The 16,594-nt window shown below is 45.8% G+C and overlaps 2 protein-coding genes, 1 non-coding gene and 1 gene segment (V, D, J or C); 1 reads left to right on the top strand and 3 right to left on the bottom strand.

Moving 5' to 3' along the window:
- Positions 1-650: 650 nt before the first annotated feature.
- Positions 651-7,568, bottom strand: LOC146236860 (uncharacterized). Of its 2 annotated transcripts, XM_084687833.1 has the most exons (13): positions 7,385-7,568; positions 6,498-6,647; positions 6,257-6,343; positions 6,057-6,161; positions 5,684-5,971; positions 5,102-5,577; positions 4,670-4,997; positions 3,770-4,571; positions 3,438-3,647; positions 2,731-3,227; positions 2,539-2,643; positions 2,061-2,438; positions 1,708-1,900 (listed from the first exon to the last, which is right to left on the bottom strand). In XM_084687833.1, exons 1-13 carry the CDS (start codon positions 7,517-7,519, stop codon positions 1,847-1,849), a joined length of 3,615 nt encoding a protein of 1,204 aa, XP_084543959.1. In that variant the 5' UTR covers positions 7,520-7,568; the 3' UTR covers positions 1,708-1,846. The 2 variants fall into 2 exon arrangements, with proteins under 2 accessions (XP_084543958.1, XP_084543959.1); XM_084687832.1 differs by having other exon boundaries at positions 651-2,438; positions 7,385-7,566.
- Positions 7,569-7,707: 139 nt separating this feature from the next.
- trnae-cuc (transfer RNA glutamic acid (anticodon CUC)) lies at positions 7,708-7,779 on the bottom strand. The gene has a single exon. It is a non-coding gene; the product is annotated as a tRNA-Glu (tRNA).
- Positions 7,780-8,667: 888 nt separating this feature from the next.
- Positions 8,668-10,699, bottom strand: LOC146236858 (Ig kappa chain V-III region PC 2485/PC 4039-like). The segment is given in 5 exon segments: positions 8,668-8,798; positions 9,149-9,178; positions 9,462-9,722; positions 9,858-9,947; positions 10,043-10,699. Coding segments are annotated over 5 exon segments (549 nt in total).
- Positions 10,700-10,723: 24 nt separating this feature from the next.
- On the top strand, positions 10,724-16,593 carry LOC146236857 (ribosomal protein S6 kinase beta-2-like). Its single transcript, XM_084686325.1, has 16 exons — positions 10,724-10,956; positions 11,605-11,659; positions 11,892-11,929; positions 12,135-12,243; positions 12,326-12,394; positions 12,615-12,762; positions 13,055-13,112; positions 13,295-13,395; positions 13,543-13,633; positions 13,783-13,873; positions 13,988-14,095; positions 14,218-14,280; positions 14,371-14,448; positions 14,585-14,692; positions 14,841-14,953; positions 15,125-16,593. The coding sequence occupies exons 2-16, from the start codon at positions 11,606-11,608 to the stop codon at positions 15,303-15,305; spliced, it is 1,410 nt and encodes a 469-aa protein (XP_084542451.1). The 5' UTR covers positions 10,724-10,956; position 11,605; the 3' UTR covers positions 15,306-16,593.
- Position 16,594: the final 1 nt, after the last annotated feature.

Raw genomic sequence — 16,594 nt, 5'->3', positions numbered from 1 at the left:
GAAGTTATTATACTACGTATAAATGAATTGAAACTGTGTAAATCATTCAGGGTGGGGAACTCTTGGGTATCAGCAACCCCTCTGCACGACACCAAATAGGAAGCTAGGAAGCTTTCTAAAATGTCATCGCCCAACGTGGGGCTCGAACCCACGACCCTGAGATTAAGAGTCTCATGCTCTACCGACTGCGCCAAAGCTGGCGAACATTCGTCTACCTGAGGGGGGGAAGAAAGGAAAGGAGGGGGGAGAAAGGGGGAAGAAGAAAAAGGAGGAAAAAAGAGGGGAAAAAGGAAAAAAGAAAGAAAAAAGGAGAGAAAAAGGGAAGGAAGGGATTTTTATGGCCCATACCTACATCACCAATGTTTTTAAAATGTTGAGGTATATCAGGAATCACAATTAAAACCTTATATTTCTATTTCTATAGACATATATATGGGATAAAAGTTAATCCCAAGGTTCTGGTTTGGCTAAATTGTTGCTAGAAATTCAAGTGGTTATTTTGTATTCTTGGAAATCACATAATCACTGTTTGGTTAATAACAAAACAATGATGATACTAATAACTGTTAAGATAATATTTACAATTAAGTTGATGTATTTAGCAGAAACCTTTATCCACAAAACAAACAAACGAAGCACAGGAAAATACATTTCTGTTGTGATAAAACTTTTATTTTCAGTCATCACAAAGCCATTATACAGCAGTAAGTGAATCCCTCCATTCACTTATTCAACAGTAACTATGGACAATAACTTAAATATATACAGAACAGTAGTGAATCCCTCCGTTCACTTATTCAACAGTAACTATAGACAATAACTTAAATATATACAGAACAGTAGTGAATCCCTCCGTTCACTTATTCAACAGTAACTACAGACAATAAGTTAAATATATACAGAACAGTAGTGAATCCCTCCGTTCACTTATTCAACAGTAACTACAGACATTAACTTAAATATATACAGAACAGTAGTGAATCCCTCCATTCACTTATTCAACAGTAACTACAGACATTAACTTAAATATATACAGAACAGTAGTGAATCCCTCCATTCACTTATTCAACAGTAACTACAGACAATAACAGAAAACATTAACAGAACTATTGACAAAATTAAAGTGTTCAGTGTCCATGCCTCTGGGAGGGGGGTAGAGGGGCACTAGCCCAGTGTCCATGCCTCTGGGAGGGGGGTAGAGGGGCACTAGCCCAGTGTCCATGCCTCTGGGAGGGGGGTAGAGGGGCACTAGCCCAGTGTCCATGCCTCTGGGAGGGGGGTAGAGGGGCACTAGCCCAGTGTCCATGCCTCTGGGAGGGGGTAGAGGGGCACTAGCCCAGTGTCCATGCCTCTGGGAGGGGGGTAGAGGGGCACTAGCCCAGTGTCCATGCCTCTGGGAGGGGGTAGAGGGGCACTAGCCCAGTGTCCATGCCTCTGGGAGGGGGGTAGAGGGGCACTAGCCCAGTGTCCATGCCTCTGGGAGGGGGGTAGAGGGGCATCTACATTTTTTTCATGTCCTCCAACCACTGCTCCTTGGGAACAGCCTCTACAGAGGGGCAGTACACGGTCCCTTTGTACTGACTGTGTCCAGTCTGGGCTGTCCTGAACTGCCCGCATTTCTTGCACGTGTTGTGGGGTACATGGCGGGTTAGTTTTCGGACCGGAGCAGGAGGTGCAGGGAAGATACCTCCCAGGGCCTGTGGAGCAGCGATGAAGACAGGCACCTGTGAGGTCACCGGAGCCAGCACCAACAGACGAGGGGCCGAGGGTGGAGCAGGGAAGAGCTGACGCTGAGCATGCATCTTTATAGCCACCGGTGTCACATCTGTGGACGGGACCTTTCTCTTCAACCGTGCCTGGCCCACGGTGCTGCAGGGCAGTTGGTACTGGAGAGCCGGGCCTGGGTGGGGAAGCGCAGATGGAAGGCGCACATTAGCAGGGGGGAGTGGGTCTGCTGCCGCAGACAAGCGACTGGGCAAGTTCAGCCCCTGCATAACCACAGCGTTGTCCTGCTTCTTCACCCTCTTGTTGTGCCACTGCACAAGGGTGGTGTGGCTTACATCCACTAGCTGCAGTGTGGTCTGCTGCATGACTGTCCCATTTGCCAAAATGCGCTGCCTGATTTTCCTGTAGTCATCCAGGATCAAATTCCATCTGGACACTGCGCCAGTCCCCTTCTTCTTGGGAGAGCGATGGATGGCACAGAGCCTGACGAAGATCAGTTCAATCAGGCGGCAGCAATCAGGCCATTGGGCAAGTGGGGCAGTGGTGGTGAGTGCGTGCCTCTTCATGCTCTCTACCCCTGGAGTGAACTCCTGCCTTTTCTTTGGAGACCTGAACCTCCCTGTGTCCAGCCTGCTCTGGTGTCTGGCAGCAAAGGTAACCCTCTGCTGGTCGTAGTCCAGCAGGTTCTGCCACAGAGCAACAATGTTGCTTACCTACACACAGAGAACACATGAGAAGACAAAAAGATGTGCAAGTGTGAACATTTTTGGCAGGGCACAGAGGTAATGTAGCAAGACAATAAATGTTATTGACCTGCTGGTTGGTGAGGGCCAGAGAGGATTGGTTCCTCAGCTCCACCAAACACTCTGCCAAGCTGTCAACTCTGTCTAAGCCCGGCATGCCAGAGTCATCCACAGCCTGAAAATAAATAAACAAAAATGAGCATCACAGTGGAAGGTCAGTGAAGTGGGACAAAACGCAGATACATTGATTTTCTTAAGATACCAGGGAGGGAGCAGCCAGGGAGGCAGCAGGCAGGGAGGGAGCAGTCAGAGAGGCAGCAGGCAGGGTGTTAGTAGCCTGGGAGGCAGAAGGCATGATGGGAGTAGCCATGGAGGCAGGAGGCAGGGTGGGAGCAGCCATGGAGGCAGGAGGCAGGGTGGGAGCAGCCATGGAGGCAGGAGGCAGGGTGGGAGCAGCCATGGAGGCAGGAGGCAGGGTGGGAGCAGCCATGGAGGCAGGAGGCAGGGTGGGAGCAGCCATGGAGGCAGGAGGCAGGGTGGGAGCAGCCATGGAGGCAGGAGGCAGGGTGGGAGTAGTGAAGCTTGGGTCATCCAGGAGACTTGACACAGCAAGACTTGGTTCTTCCTCGAAGCCCTCATCTTCTTCTTCCTCGCCCTCGTGAACATCCTCCAGCATGCCCTCTGTCTCCTCTGAGTCGGGGTTCACGTTGAGAGACTGCCCAGTCTGACTCAGCAGGTAGTCAACACCAATCAGCTCTCCTATAAAATAGTACAGACAGTCACATACATTATTAGCTGTATTTGTAGCATTCTTTAAAGATACTGTTTAATATCAGAGTAGTGTATCTGTATCATGTGCAAGTAAGTGTATGGTTTGCTTTGGTAATGGGCATAGTAAAAATAAAGTTTAAGTTAGAACACAGAAAACCCACAAACAGTATTATATATCCAGATATCAGCTTGACATACCAGTGTATTTGGCAGGTGGCCTGAAGGTTGGCACAAATGCCCGGCCAAACACTTTCAGGCTGTTGGTGTTCACACAGTGGGCCACATCCCCGGAGTAGGTGAGGAGGGACGATGGCTTGCTGGTCACTGCTGCAGTCCCCCGATCCTGGTTCCACCTATTTAGGCCTTCCAGGAGGTACAGCTGGAAATTCAGTGCGTTTGCACTGGTTCCTGAAGAAAATATATAAATGATGTCGGCCAATAAAAAAAAGGTCTTGCTTTAGAATCTGAATAATGGTTTCATAAAAAGACATTCAATCATTGAAAACATTATACATAAGAGAGACACCAACCTGGAATGAACCTGTTTAGGTGGCAATGGAATGACTCCAGGGATGTGGACCCCCTGGCACAGCGGTACCTGGTCAGTAGGACACCCCCCTTGGTGGTGGTTCCTACCTCAGTGTACAGCTGTACCCCTGGCACGTCCTGGATACACTTGACGTGGTGTTTCTGCACACGCCAGATGTGCTCCATGCGCACCTGGTCCAGCAGTGGCACCCCCATGAGGTCTCTACCTCTGGCACCCCCCAGTTCCTGCAGCAGCCGGTCGATGAGGCTGATGGTGGTCTCTTCGCCGCGTGTCTTCCTGCGGCAGTAGAGGCTCAGCTCCATCTTGGAGATCTTGGTGTCCACCACAAGATCAGTTATGGATGGCACACCCTCCTGCCTGAGCTGTGCTCTCTTTGCCTGCCGCAACAGAGTGAGGTCCCCTGAATCCCACTCAAAGATGCAGGCAGACAGCGATCCCATAAAGGTGGGGTAGAGTGGGTGAGCGTCGGTGGTGCAGCCGATAGCCATCCTCCTCATAAAGTGCCAGATGTCCAGCCGTATGTGGAGGTCTGGCCACTCTCCAAACCTGGTCTGCAGCTTGCTCGGCCCCTCACTTTTGCAGCAGCCACAGTCCACATACAGCAGCACTGGGGGTGGAACAGCTGCCTGGCGGTACCGCTCCATCACACCAGACACCATGCGATCCAATCCCGGCCCCTCCTGCACCGTCAGGACACTGGTCAGGATCTGTCCAACCTCGTTCCCAAGGGAGGTCACCCAGAGAGCTGTCCCCTTGCCATGGCCAGACAGCTTCTTTGTGATCTAGAATGTGACAAAAGTTGTTTGTTTATATGAGTATATATTACATCCATGGTAATGTACACAGTAATGTACAATTACACAGTCAAATGATGTATTACCTTTTTGGTTGAATCCATTTTTAAAATGGAGCCAAACGTGGATGTGATGCTGGCCTTGATGTGGTCCATGCGGGAGAGGATGTCCCTGCCATACACAGACAACAGCCAACGACTGGTGGGAATGTCGATGGGCTCAGGGGGCTCTTGGCAGACCACTGGGAAAAGACTGGGTCGATCCACAAAGTCAGCACACTCCCCAAGATAGTGTGCCAACCGGGTCAGCCATTCCTCCCCATGGTTCTCCTTGAGCTGCTTTACCAGGCGTGTTGGACTGTTGCCAAGGGTCCTTTCCCGAAGCATCCGAACGACACGAATGTCACAAGCATACCTGACAGGCCCATTGTTGGAGTGATTAGTTACATGTTTATTGGAGGGTAATGTCAGTTGTTATAGGCTTCACAATCACCATCTTTTCAAAAATGCATTACTCACTTGCAGGTCAGGATGAGCCGGAACAGATTCTGGTGTGGCAGGTCCAGCTGGTCCCTGACAGTCTGACTGGTCGACAGAGTGGTCAGGAAACACACAGAGCACCTGAGTGTCTCTGTCACCATTAGGTAGTACCTGTCGATGTCAAGGACCTTCCGAGCTCTCCTGTGAATGCCAGCACCCGTCAACTGCTTCCCACAAGCTGGGCAGAACACCCTCACCCTCCACAGGCGGTAGGGCATCCACACCATCAGCCGATGGGTGAAGAAGCGGTCGGGTGTTGGCGTCTGATGATAAATCAGTGCTGGAACAGGGGGCTCGTACCACAGCTTCAAATCTGGCCGCAGTTTGCCGGAGTGAAAGAGGGTGTTGGAAATCCACCTCTGATCTTGCACAGGGATTGACTTGCTCAGCTCACCCGGCAACCACACAGAAGCTGTCGCCCCAGTAGCAGCTGGATGGATTTCTCCTGCCCCGTCCTGTTTGAGAGACAACAGCAAATAAGAATGTTTTTTTTGCGTTCAAAAAGGCTACTCTCAAGATGACTTGAAACATAACAAGACAAAAAGGAGACGCTGTACTCACAGTGGCTACTTCCATGCTGGCGCTAACAGCAGGGCTGGGGGTCCTCACAGAGGATAGAGGCGGAGCAGGGCTGGGGGTCCTCACAGAGGATAGAGGCGGAGCAGGGCTGGGGGTCCTCACAGAGGATAGAGGAGGAGCGGGGCTGGGGGTCCTCACAGAGGATAGAGGCGGAGCGGGGCTGGGGGTCCTCACAGAGGATGGAGGAGGAGCAGGGCTGGGGGTCTTCCTCGCCACAATATTGGGCTTCACTGAGGCAGACTGTGACCCACCAAAGCGTGATTTAGTGAACTGCAAGGAGAAACAGAGTTAATTTTGTTATTCAGCACATACAAAATGATTTATATAAAACATGAATAATCAAGAAAAGATTTACCATTGCCACACTCAGAGGGGGCCGCAGGAAAGAAGGCTGGACTGCAGCACCAGTGGGCAAGTCTGAAGCCACAGACTGTGGTGCCTGAGGTGGCTGAGTGGCAGTCTGCTAAAACAACAGCATGTCATGTAATGTATCAGCAACAGCCTTGTAAGAGACATGAGATGCAAGATAGTCGATGTTTTTTTTTTATACATCACCTTAACAGCATGGAATCCACAATTACAGACCATGGACCCTCCAAAAAGGGCAGTCTGACCACGGGCCTGCATGGGGCATTTCTCAATCTGAAACAATCAGAATAGTTATTCAGCCAGAGTCACTCAGTGTACAGTCCATTGTCTGATATTATCTGCACCATTGTATTGACCATTTTTCATCAAGTGACCTGCAGTCTAATGTCTGTAAGAAGTAATAAGCACATATTTTGCAGTACTTTACCTTTTGATAGAGGTCATGCCATTTCCGCTGCCTTGGGGCAGGTCTATTGCCTCCTCCAGCAGGCCAAACCCCTGAGCCAGCAAATGCCCTCAGCCTCGCCATCCACTCTCCAACTCCCATGGATTTGTGGCTCTTAGGCTTGGTGCTCATCTACAATAACAGAGACATATTAATAACTGTAGTTACAACTATGTATGGAAGTGCTGAACCAACTTGTGCATGCTCATAAGTACAGTAACATAAGCAAACTAGACTGCTAAAGGTTTTTGTTTAGTTTTTAACAGCTTACTGTATCTACAATGATTGACAACTGTCATTCTTACCAAAGCTTCAGGTACTGTAGGATCATTATGAATTCCATTATTCATTGGAGGTAGACCCACTTTAAATGAATGTAAGTAGCTAAGTGCCTACAGTAAAGGACTAGTTAATATTTACACTAAAACCGTAGAAGTTTAAACTAGGTACTGTAAGCAGACCCCGCAATGTCGACAAGTTATAATACTGAATGTTGGTTACTGTACGTTACTGTACTGCACTGTCTGTACTGTAGCTAGCTACTAGTACAGTACCTACTGTACAGTACCTCCGCTTGTCAGACGTAATAGACGTAGAGCTATAGCACGTTAACTAATTAACTAATCTGAATCTGATACTAACACTAACTTGAATTATTGCGAATATATCCTGCCTGTTTCCTCTCACGATTACATTAGAAATTAGCGTTACTGTACAGTACAGTAATACTAGTAGCGATTGCTAATATTAGCTAAGGTGACTAAAGTTTAACATGACACTGGACAACAACATGTTAACGTGACTTTGCCTGACGGATGTAATACAATATATTCCTATTTAAGTAGAAAATAAAATTAATGTTCACTTACTTTGATGCTTTCTTGTAGGTTTGTACCGACAGTAAACAGTTTGTGTAGTAGTGACAGCCAACGGACTTTTCTTCTGACAGAAAGTTTTCTAACGGACTCACAATGGAAAGAAGCGCTGTGATTGGCTGTATCCATTCTCACTCAATGACGTGATTGGCCTAAATCCAATCCACATTGGACAGTTAGTATCCTGATTGGATGGTGAGATTGGAGTTTAGGTAGCCGATCCTGCCCCAGGTAGCGCCAGCCGGGCTTACACATTAATGATAGACATCGATGTAAACAATTTGGTACAAGCCCACATGCTTGAATTAAAAACGTTGTTCCCTGACCGGGAATCGAACCCGGGCCGCGGCGGTGAGAGCGCCGAATCCTAACCACTAGACCACCAGGGAAAGCTACGATAGACGATATTCCAAGATATAATATCCTTGTTCACTATTATATGAAGATAAATCAGAATGGGACTGATTCGCCATGAAAGTTTGCACAGACAAGGAATTTGCTTTGGTTGGAGGTGCATTCAATAAACATATAGGAACCTAAAATGTATATATGTGGACTATCTATACTAAGGGTACATAAACTAGCAGTACTAAGTGGAATTAGAATTAAATAAAATGTACAATAAAACAAAATATAAAGATACACAAATTATATTATAGCGCTTTAACGTGCTAGTTCATTCCTTCACTATTCCGTTTAAACAAGGTGATCTACAAAGCAGTAACAAAACATTTATCATAAACATAAATCACATTTAAATTTGAAGTTTGCAAAAATACACAACATAATAGACCAAGCCTATTGACTATTACAATTAAATAATTTAGATAAACAATTACATCCAAATTAGATTTAAAACATAAACTTAACCTAAACAAAACAGAACAAAACCATAACAAAACAATTCAGTCCAGTAGGTTTAGGAGCCATTGTGCGTGGTCAACAAACTTAAGTGATAGTATAAGAAACAGTTGCAAATTACACACACAAAGTAATACAGATTTTCAGCATTGTGGTAGAAAAGTAATTTTCAATAAGTCCAACCATACCTATTCTAAGCCAACAATCAAGATTCACTCCGTATACGTCTACACAGCACCCAGATAAGATTGTGCTTATTTATTCGATTAATTAATTAATATACTTAAGTAATTAAACTAAGTACTGGCAAACATTCCATGCAATGCATAAACTGTGTCTTGAAACAACAAAACACAAGAAGCATGGAATACATCCAGTGTGTTTGATAGATGGTGGGAGGAGGTTGGCTCAGACGACTACATACTCTTTGTCCTCAGGTGTGTGATGACAACCGCCAGGACCATCCCCACCACCCCAACCCCCACCAAGGCTGCATATAGGTGGGAGAAGGCCAGTCCTTCTGTGCCTGGGACATCTGTGGAAGACACTGAAAGTTGGGTAAGAATGAGACTGAGGAAGATGGCACCGTGTCTGGACCAGCATGCTCAGAATGGGATGTACAATGTGCATTACACTCTCAAACACCAAGAGCAACAGTTGAGTAAGCAGAGTAGGCTAAGCACCGATGTAAGATAGACAAGAAATAGATGAGTGGAAATAGACAAAATATAAGTGAACATATCACATTTAGTAAAAACAAGCGCATCTATTTTCAGTTTGGGGGAGTGAAAGGGGGTGGGGTGAGGGGGGGGGATTGAGATGAGGGGGGCAGGGCGGGGGGGGGGTAGGGTTGAGACATGGGGGGGGGGAGTAGAGACATGAGGTGGGTCTCCTTACCTTCCATCTGTGTCTGGACCCCGGATGTAACTAATGGCAGGCCAGAGAACACAGATTCATCACAATTAATTTGTATTTCGATGATCATTATTGTCATCAGTGATCATAATAATTTTACACATTTCCTATTTGACAATTTACTCAAAAATTGCAATGAAAATGATTTTAAATATAATTGTGTAATCAAATATAATCTCCCAATACGTAATGTTGTAGTGTACGTGTAAAACAATAGGTCATGTCATAATGCATTTTAAGAATTTGAACATGACCCACCACACACACCCTTAGACATCCACTCATCATCACCTACCCTTCAGCCTCTTTCCTCTCCCAACTTTCAATATCTTGTTCTCCATCCCCATGCAGTAGTACAGACCCAGGTCTGATTCCTCCAGGAAGCTGATATTCAACACCAGAGACTGGCCCTTGATCTGTGTTTGGAGCCGGGCGTCTGCCTGGTGGCGATGGGAGATCCTACCATCGTCGAGGATAGACTGGATCACAACCAGTGGTGGTCCGTCAAGACGTTGCTTCAGCCAAGTGGTCTCAGAGTGGTAGGAGATCTCACACTCTGAAGGAAAGGAAGGCAGAGGGGTGAGAAATGTTTGCCAAACATTTGTTTGGAAAAGCTTGGCAAAGCCAAGCAAATGTAGGACTGAAAAGTTGACATTTTAAGAACTAGATGGGTAGATAATAAGGTGAAAACCTAAGATGGCTGAATCACCGAGTTGAATTTCCAGGACGTCAGTCTGAGCTGCGGCCAATTGCAGAAGTGTGATGGGCATGAAGCAGACCCCTGTGTAAGAGGACAAAAATGTATTTAATTTAATGTAATTTAAGGAACAGTTTTTTTTAATTCAAATGATTCTACTTGCGATTAGATTTACTTACTGACGATCCAGAAAAACCAAAGAACGTGCATCTCCATGTTGAGTGAAATTGTCTAAACCGTTGTTGTTTTAGGCGTTTAGAATAATGTGAAGACCAATTTCCTGTTCTCCAAAGAACCCACTGTTTTTCTCAAATGCCCCTCCTTTTGTTTAACGTGAAACCGTGTTAGAAACACACGCACATACACACACAATAACTTGTACATGCATGCATAAACATAAACTCACACATTCTAAAAGTAACTTTCCTGGGACTCTGTACCATAATCTCCCCTACACACAGACAAAGAACAAAAGTAACAAAAGTAACAATTGTATCTTACACTTAGACATTTATGTGTTGGTGTCTCTGGTCTTTACACGGACAGGAAATGTCACTGTGCACAGACACACAAATTAGATATGCCTATACTTTCACACCTCCACTTCCTTCAAACCTGAACCTATCTGGTCTGACCTAGATCTCTTTTAACAAAGAAATATGAGTCACAAAAGAAAAAAAACAAAGGATGAACTTTCCTTTCAAAGAAAATGTGTGCTGATGTTTGCAGGTTTGGTCTCTACATGGACCGCTTGTTTATGACAAAAAAAAAGATTTTTGGATTTACTCTGGAAGATTTTTTTTTCGATTCCTCATAGAGAAGTTGACAGACTCCGTTTGCCATTCGCTCTTCATTGCGCTGATTTGGCTGATGACGTAGGAGGCTAAAGGTTTCAGTCTTGCATGCTTAGCGAGATTAGAGATAAACAAGTCAACCTCAAGACGGCACCGATTCTAGTTTAGAGTGGACAACAGGACACCGCTGAAATTGTTGACAGCAAGGTGATTCTAAATCAGTTTTAACTTTAAATCGTACTCTGAAGGTTGGATCACACCGAGGGATTTCCATACGTCATTTCGGTTTACGAATAAAGGTATGTTCAGGTTAAATTAGCTAGCAAGGATTTACCCAGCGTGGCATTGGCTAGCTGTCAAGTAGCACTAACGTTAGCTGTCAAACCAGCTGTCAGCGGTTGACAGTCGTGATCACGAACCATCTCGGGAGAAAATTGAAACTATTTTGTTGTGTCTGTTTGTTTAAACTTGTCTTCGCTGAAACTTTAACCACAATATCTATTACACTTGCTAGCTAGCCACATATGGTAGCATCAAGTTTAACGGCGGTGACCCTTCTTGCACAGCAGTGAAGAGAGACAGGTCAGGCATTTAGCTAGCTAGCCAGCTAGCTAGCAAACAAGCTATATTTTGTAGCTAGCTACACAGACTAGACAGATTATTATTAAAGCGTTCTATTAAATCGGGTTAGCAAGTTAGTTTTTGGAGCACATACTTATTGATATAAGTAATTTCGAAACATAAATTGGACTGCCTAGCCCAAGGTGCCAGGCGTGGTTTAGCAAGTTATGCCTGGCCCGGTATTTGACAGGTACTTGTTGTGCTAGCTAAGATAGCGACACCCGCATAACTAAGGCCATGCTATCTTGCAAGCAAAATAAAGTTTCAAGACATTATCAGCCAAATCTATATATAGCTTTAGTTATCTGACTGAATTATTTTCGCAGGATGGCCGGGGTCTTCGATATTGATATTGAATCTGAGGACCTGAGCGATGCAGAGGTAGGGTTTTGGCAACGGCCAACTTACTGATTTATTTACAGTAAACCTCGCACCTCAAACAGGAGGATTTTATTTCCTCATAAGAGTTCCTACTTTTATGTCCACGCTGCTTCCGTAATATTTAACTTGTACCCAACTACGTAATACCATAGTCATGGGATACATATATTTTCATGTTATATAATGTGTATTTCTGGCAAAAAAAATAATCTAATTTTTTAACTGTCCATAGGATGAGGTCTGTGACTTCACTGTGACTGAAACGGACCAGTAAGATAAACCTACTGACTCTTTATCGATTGCCATAGTTTTAATCATCTTTGCTGTGGCTGGTGACATAAACTGATGATACTACTCTTCCGATCCACCATCTATACCCCCCCTCCTCTTTTTTTTTGTTCTCCTTCATTACTCTATCCCCTTCTCTTTTTTTTCGTCCATATTTTTTCCTGTCCTCTGGGTCTCCTCTTCTCAGAAGTCGTACAGAGGAGGTGGAGCTGATCAGTGTAAACAGAGACAATGAGAGAGTCGGTCCTGACTGCTTTGAGCTGCTCACTGTACTGGGAAAGGGAGGCTATGGCAAGGTGTGTGCGTACACGTGGGCATTTATGGCAGTGCGTTTCCATGGCAGTCAAATAATCTTCACTTTTGTTTTTCCACATCCAGGTCTTCCAGGTGAGGAAAGTTCAGGGTCCTCAAACTGGGAAAATATTTGCCATGAAGGTCCTGAAAAAGGTACCAAAAATTCCTGACCTTCTATCAATCTATCATCTTCGTCAGTTGAGCGTGATATCTATATTCAAATACTCATCTGTGCCTTAAGTCTATTTTGTCAGTCTCTTTCTCTCAGGCCTGCTCTTTTGCCTCCCTCTCTCTCTCTCTCTCTCTCTCTCTCTCTCTCTCTCCCTTTTCCTCTTCTTTATTCCCTCCTCTCCCTCCCCCCTCTCCTTGTCAGGCTAAGATAGTCTGTAACGCCAAAGACACGGCCCACACACGTGCTGAGCGAGAGATCCTGGAGACCGTGCGGCACCCATTCATAGTGGACTTACTGTACGCCTTCCAGACCGGGGGCAAGCTCTACCTCATACTGGAGTGTCTGATCGGTAAGTGGGGGGTGGGCGTTGATGGATGGAGAGGAGGTAGCTTTAGAGGGGTTGGAAGCAAGGATGAGGGCAGGGGAGGTTAGGTCAAAATGCTAACATGAAGCACACTGGAACACCCTGGAGGGGACCTGAGTGGAGACAGAGGGAAGGGTATTATAAACGTGGGCTACAGGATTTCTGTGTCTGGTTTGGAGTGTGTTTTTATGTGTTTCCTCCATACGCTTTTATTGTGCCCCCCCCATCCCCCCTAATTAATTTAAACCCCTCTTGTCCTGTTCCCCACCTCTCGCAGGTGGGGAACTGTTCATGCAGCTAGAGAAGGAGGGCATCTTCATGGAAGACACAGCCTGGTAGGTCCCACACCTGGAGTCTCACACCTGGAGTCCAACACCTGGAGTCCCACACCTGGTCCTTCAGGAATCCTGAAGCTCTCCCTTTGAGCTTGTCTTTCCAAACACTGGTCCAGGATTTCAAATTGAGATACGTTTTATGTATGTCGAAAACATGCCTTACCATGTGTGCATGTGTTCAGTTTCTACCTGGGCGAGATTACCCTGGCTCTGGGACACCTGCACTCAAATGGCATCATCTACCGAGACTTGAAACCTGAGAACATCATGCTCAACCACGAAGGTCTGTATGAATGTGTCTATCTGGGTGTGTCTATCTGGGTGTGTCTGAGTGAGTGTGTGTGTGTGTGTGTCTGTATGTGGAATGTATTAAGGTGTGATATGTTGTAATTAGGATCATACTTAACTGTACCTGTCTTCTCTCATTCAGGACATATTAAGCTGACAGACTTTGGTCTGTGTAAGGAGTCTATCCACGACGGCGCTGTCACTCACACCTTTTGTGGCACCATAGAGTACATGTGAGTCTGGCACCACCCCGTGTCCATATCACATGTTTCCCTGTCAGACTTGTTTCCGCATGTCGGACCTTGTTTTATTACGTCTCGCTTCGTCCATATTTTCTCTCTCTTCTCCTCCAGTGAATCATTTCTGTCCGTTTCTCCCTCAGGGCTCCAGAGATCCTGACTCGTTCAGGTCACAACCGAGCGGTGGACTGGTGGAGTCTAGGAGCTCTGATGTACGACATGATGACCGGCTCGGTGAGGGGGAGGGAGATACTTCGACACGATATGAAAAAATCTTCTTATCTTCCATACTTCTGTTGTCTATCATCCATTCCTCTATATCCCTTCTTCCGATTGATGTTTTCCCAGCCTCCATTCACAGCAGAGAACAGGAAGAGGACCATAGATAAAATTCTCAAGTGTAAAATCAACCTGCCTCCCTATCTCACATTGGATGCGAGAGACATGCTCAAGAAGGTGATAACGTAAACCCTTACAACTCTTCAGTGTCTGGAACAAGACTGTTAGGGATGAAGACAACACAGAATGAAACCCTTCTTTATCTGTATCGCTCTATTTCTCTTTCCCTCATTCCCTAGCTGCTCAAGAAGGGCCCAGGCCAGAGACTCGGCTCAAGCAAAGCTGACTGTGCAGACATACAGGTGACACACACACACAGTGCACACACACACCACACACTACAATCACACGTAGAAGTCCAAAGCCTAATGTTGTCCCTGTGTCTTTCACAGAAACATCCCTTCTTCAGACACATCAACTGGGATGACCTGCTCAACAAGAGAGTAGAGCCACCATACAAGCCATCACTGGTAACTTCAATTATTATTATTAGATTTTTTTTTTTTTGATTTTTCCATGTTCCTGGCTATACAAAACTAAGTTAGCCATATCTTTAATTTCTTATTCCCATCATTCCCTCCTTCCCTATCCCCCGCCCGCCCGCAGCAGTCAGATGAAGACGTCAGTCAGTTCGACACCCGTTTCACCCGCCAGACCCCAGTTGACAGCCCGGATGACACGTCCCTCAGCCACAGTCACGACCACGCCTTTGCTGTGAGACCGTCCTTCATTTCCCCCCTTCATTCTTCCAGTCCGTTCTCCTCGGATATCATGCTGTCTTTACTCCTAACTCGGTCACTACGGTAGGTTCTCCCTCCCTCCCTCCTTGCCCTCCGTCACTCATTCCACTCCTTCACTTCAGGGTTTTACGTACGTGGCTCCCTCTGTGCTGGAGAGTCTGAAGGAGGGCTTCTCCTTCGAACCCCGGAGCCGCCCTGTACGCAGACACAACAGCAGCCCACGCACGCCCATCAGGTAACACACACACACACACACACATGATCAGACTAGCCCCACTGGTGGGCTGTCTATCCCTATCCTTACTCTGTCTGTCTGTCTGTCTCTCTCTCTCTCTCTCTCTCTCTCTCTCTCTCTCTCTCTCTCTCTCTCTCTCTCTCTCTCTCTCTCTCTCTCTCTCTCTCTCAGTCCTCTTAAGTTCTCTCTGGCTGAACCCTTCAAGTCTGCAGGAGAAGGAGAGGCAGAGCCTCTATCAGCCACCTCCAAACCGGCTCCTTCCCTTAACACTTCCCATCCCACCGACAACGGTGTCACCCAACCAATCAGAACGCCCGGACGGAACAAGAAGCAGAAAGGAAATGGGAGATAAGGAGGAGGAGGAGATGAGGTGAGAATGTTTATCCTCTCAGAGGGTAAAAGGCTTACCCTGTGGGGAGCAGCTCTAGAACCCTGGGGCTGCTGAGAATGGTGCGAACCTTCTAGAACGCTCCACAGGCTGGATCTCTCCTGTGCGGAACACGGACGTCATGGCAACGTGTGTTCTAGTCCTCATGGTTCCATCCTCCTGCTCTGTGAATGTCAGCATTTCACCTCCTCCGAACACACACTTCTGTTCATGGCTGTGTACCAATACTATGAACTTGCATCCTGTCTGTGCCCTTCTTCTTCACTATCCTCAGTCAGAAGGGAATATGGGCACTTTCCCGTAAGTTTAGGATTGAGGAGGTTGCAAGTCATTGGTTTTGGGACAAGCCAATCTGAGTTTTTTTTCACATTTCTCTCAATGGGAAACTACTGCCAAAGTTTTAGACATGCTTTATCAGTGCCAGACTACCACCTATCATAGGATGGCTGTGATAACTGCTGGAATTCTGAAATATCAATACATTTATTGATTCAAATGCTCATAGAAAAAAAGAAAAGATAATCATGTACAAAAGAGAGAAAAATTTGTATTTTTGTTACCAAAACAAATGCATTTATTAGCTTGTAGAGCTGCTGTAAGCCAATCAAATCAGATCTGTGCCTTGGGCGCCAGACACCAAGTTCTAGAGCAGGTGTCCATGACAACATTTATGAAATGGAATGCGCCTATGAGACGATTCGATTGTTCCTCACTTTAGGTAGTAATTCTGTTCGCTGGGTTCTTCAACCAAAAAATCCACCATAAATTTAGTTGACATACTTAAGTTGAGTCCAGACCAGGATTTGAGCTGTATCTCTGGACTGTTATTGTCCTCATGCCCTCACTGTTCTCAAGGGAGACTGCATGTCTATGAACCTCTGTGTTTATCTCTATGGCTGCTTATGTACCATACACCAACCTGTCTTACTGCTGTGTGAACTGAACCTTGAACAGACCTCGTCCCCTCAGATTACACATGGTTCACAGAGATCTTCCTAATCTATGATTATTCCCAGTGTAAACTGAAACTGGATCCATATACCAAGGAAGTTATAATGGGATGGAGGGGGAGTGATATTACTAATGTGTATTATTTAATTTAAATAATATTATTTACTGGACTGTTATGTTCTTGATCAAAGTAGGATGTTTGAAGATATTTTCTTTTCTTTTTGGATTGTTGGGAGGTTTGGAGGAGAGGATGGCGTTGTAGAATTTGAATGAATAAAACTCAAATGTGAGGTTTACCAAAT

The sequence above is a fragment of the Hypomesus nipponensis genome, chromosome 22 (assembly GCF_054491055.1).
Source record: "Hypomesus nipponensis isolate SF chromosome 22, ASM5449105v1, whole genome shotgun sequence".
In the NCBI taxonomy this organism is placed as follows: Eukaryota; Metazoa; Chordata; class Actinopteri; order Osmeriformes; family Osmeridae; genus Hypomesus; species Hypomesus nipponensis.
This window is presented reverse-complemented; position numbering and strand designations above follow the sequence as displayed.

Excerpts from the sequence above, each read along its gene's own strand:
- LOC146236860 (XM_084687832.1), bottom strand. The coding sequence starts at position 7,519 with ATGGATACAGCCAATCACAGCGCTTCTTTCCATTGTGAGTCCGTTAGA. Across the intron at positions 5,972-6,056 it reads CCCCTCTGAGTGTGGCAATG|TTCACTAAATCACGCTTTGG; the intron begins GTAAATCTTTTC and ends TTCTCCTTGCAG. Across the intron at positions 4,572-4,669 it reads AAATGGATTCAACCAAAAAG|ATCACAAAGAAGCTGTCTGG; the intron begins GTAATACATCAT and ends GTCACATTCTAG.
- LOC146236857 (XM_084686325.1), top strand. The coding sequence starts at position 11,606 with ATGGCCGGGGTCTTCGATATTGATATTGAATCTGAGGACCTGAGCGAT. Across the intron at positions 13,634-13,782 it reads TGTGGCACCATAGAGTACAT|GGCTCCAGAGATCCTGACTC; the intron begins GTGAGTCTGGCA and ends TTTCTCCCTCAG. Across the intron at positions 14,096-14,217 it reads CGAGAGACATGCTCAAGAAG|CTGCTCAAGAAGGGCCCAGG; the intron begins GTGATAACGTAA and ends CTCATTCCCTAG.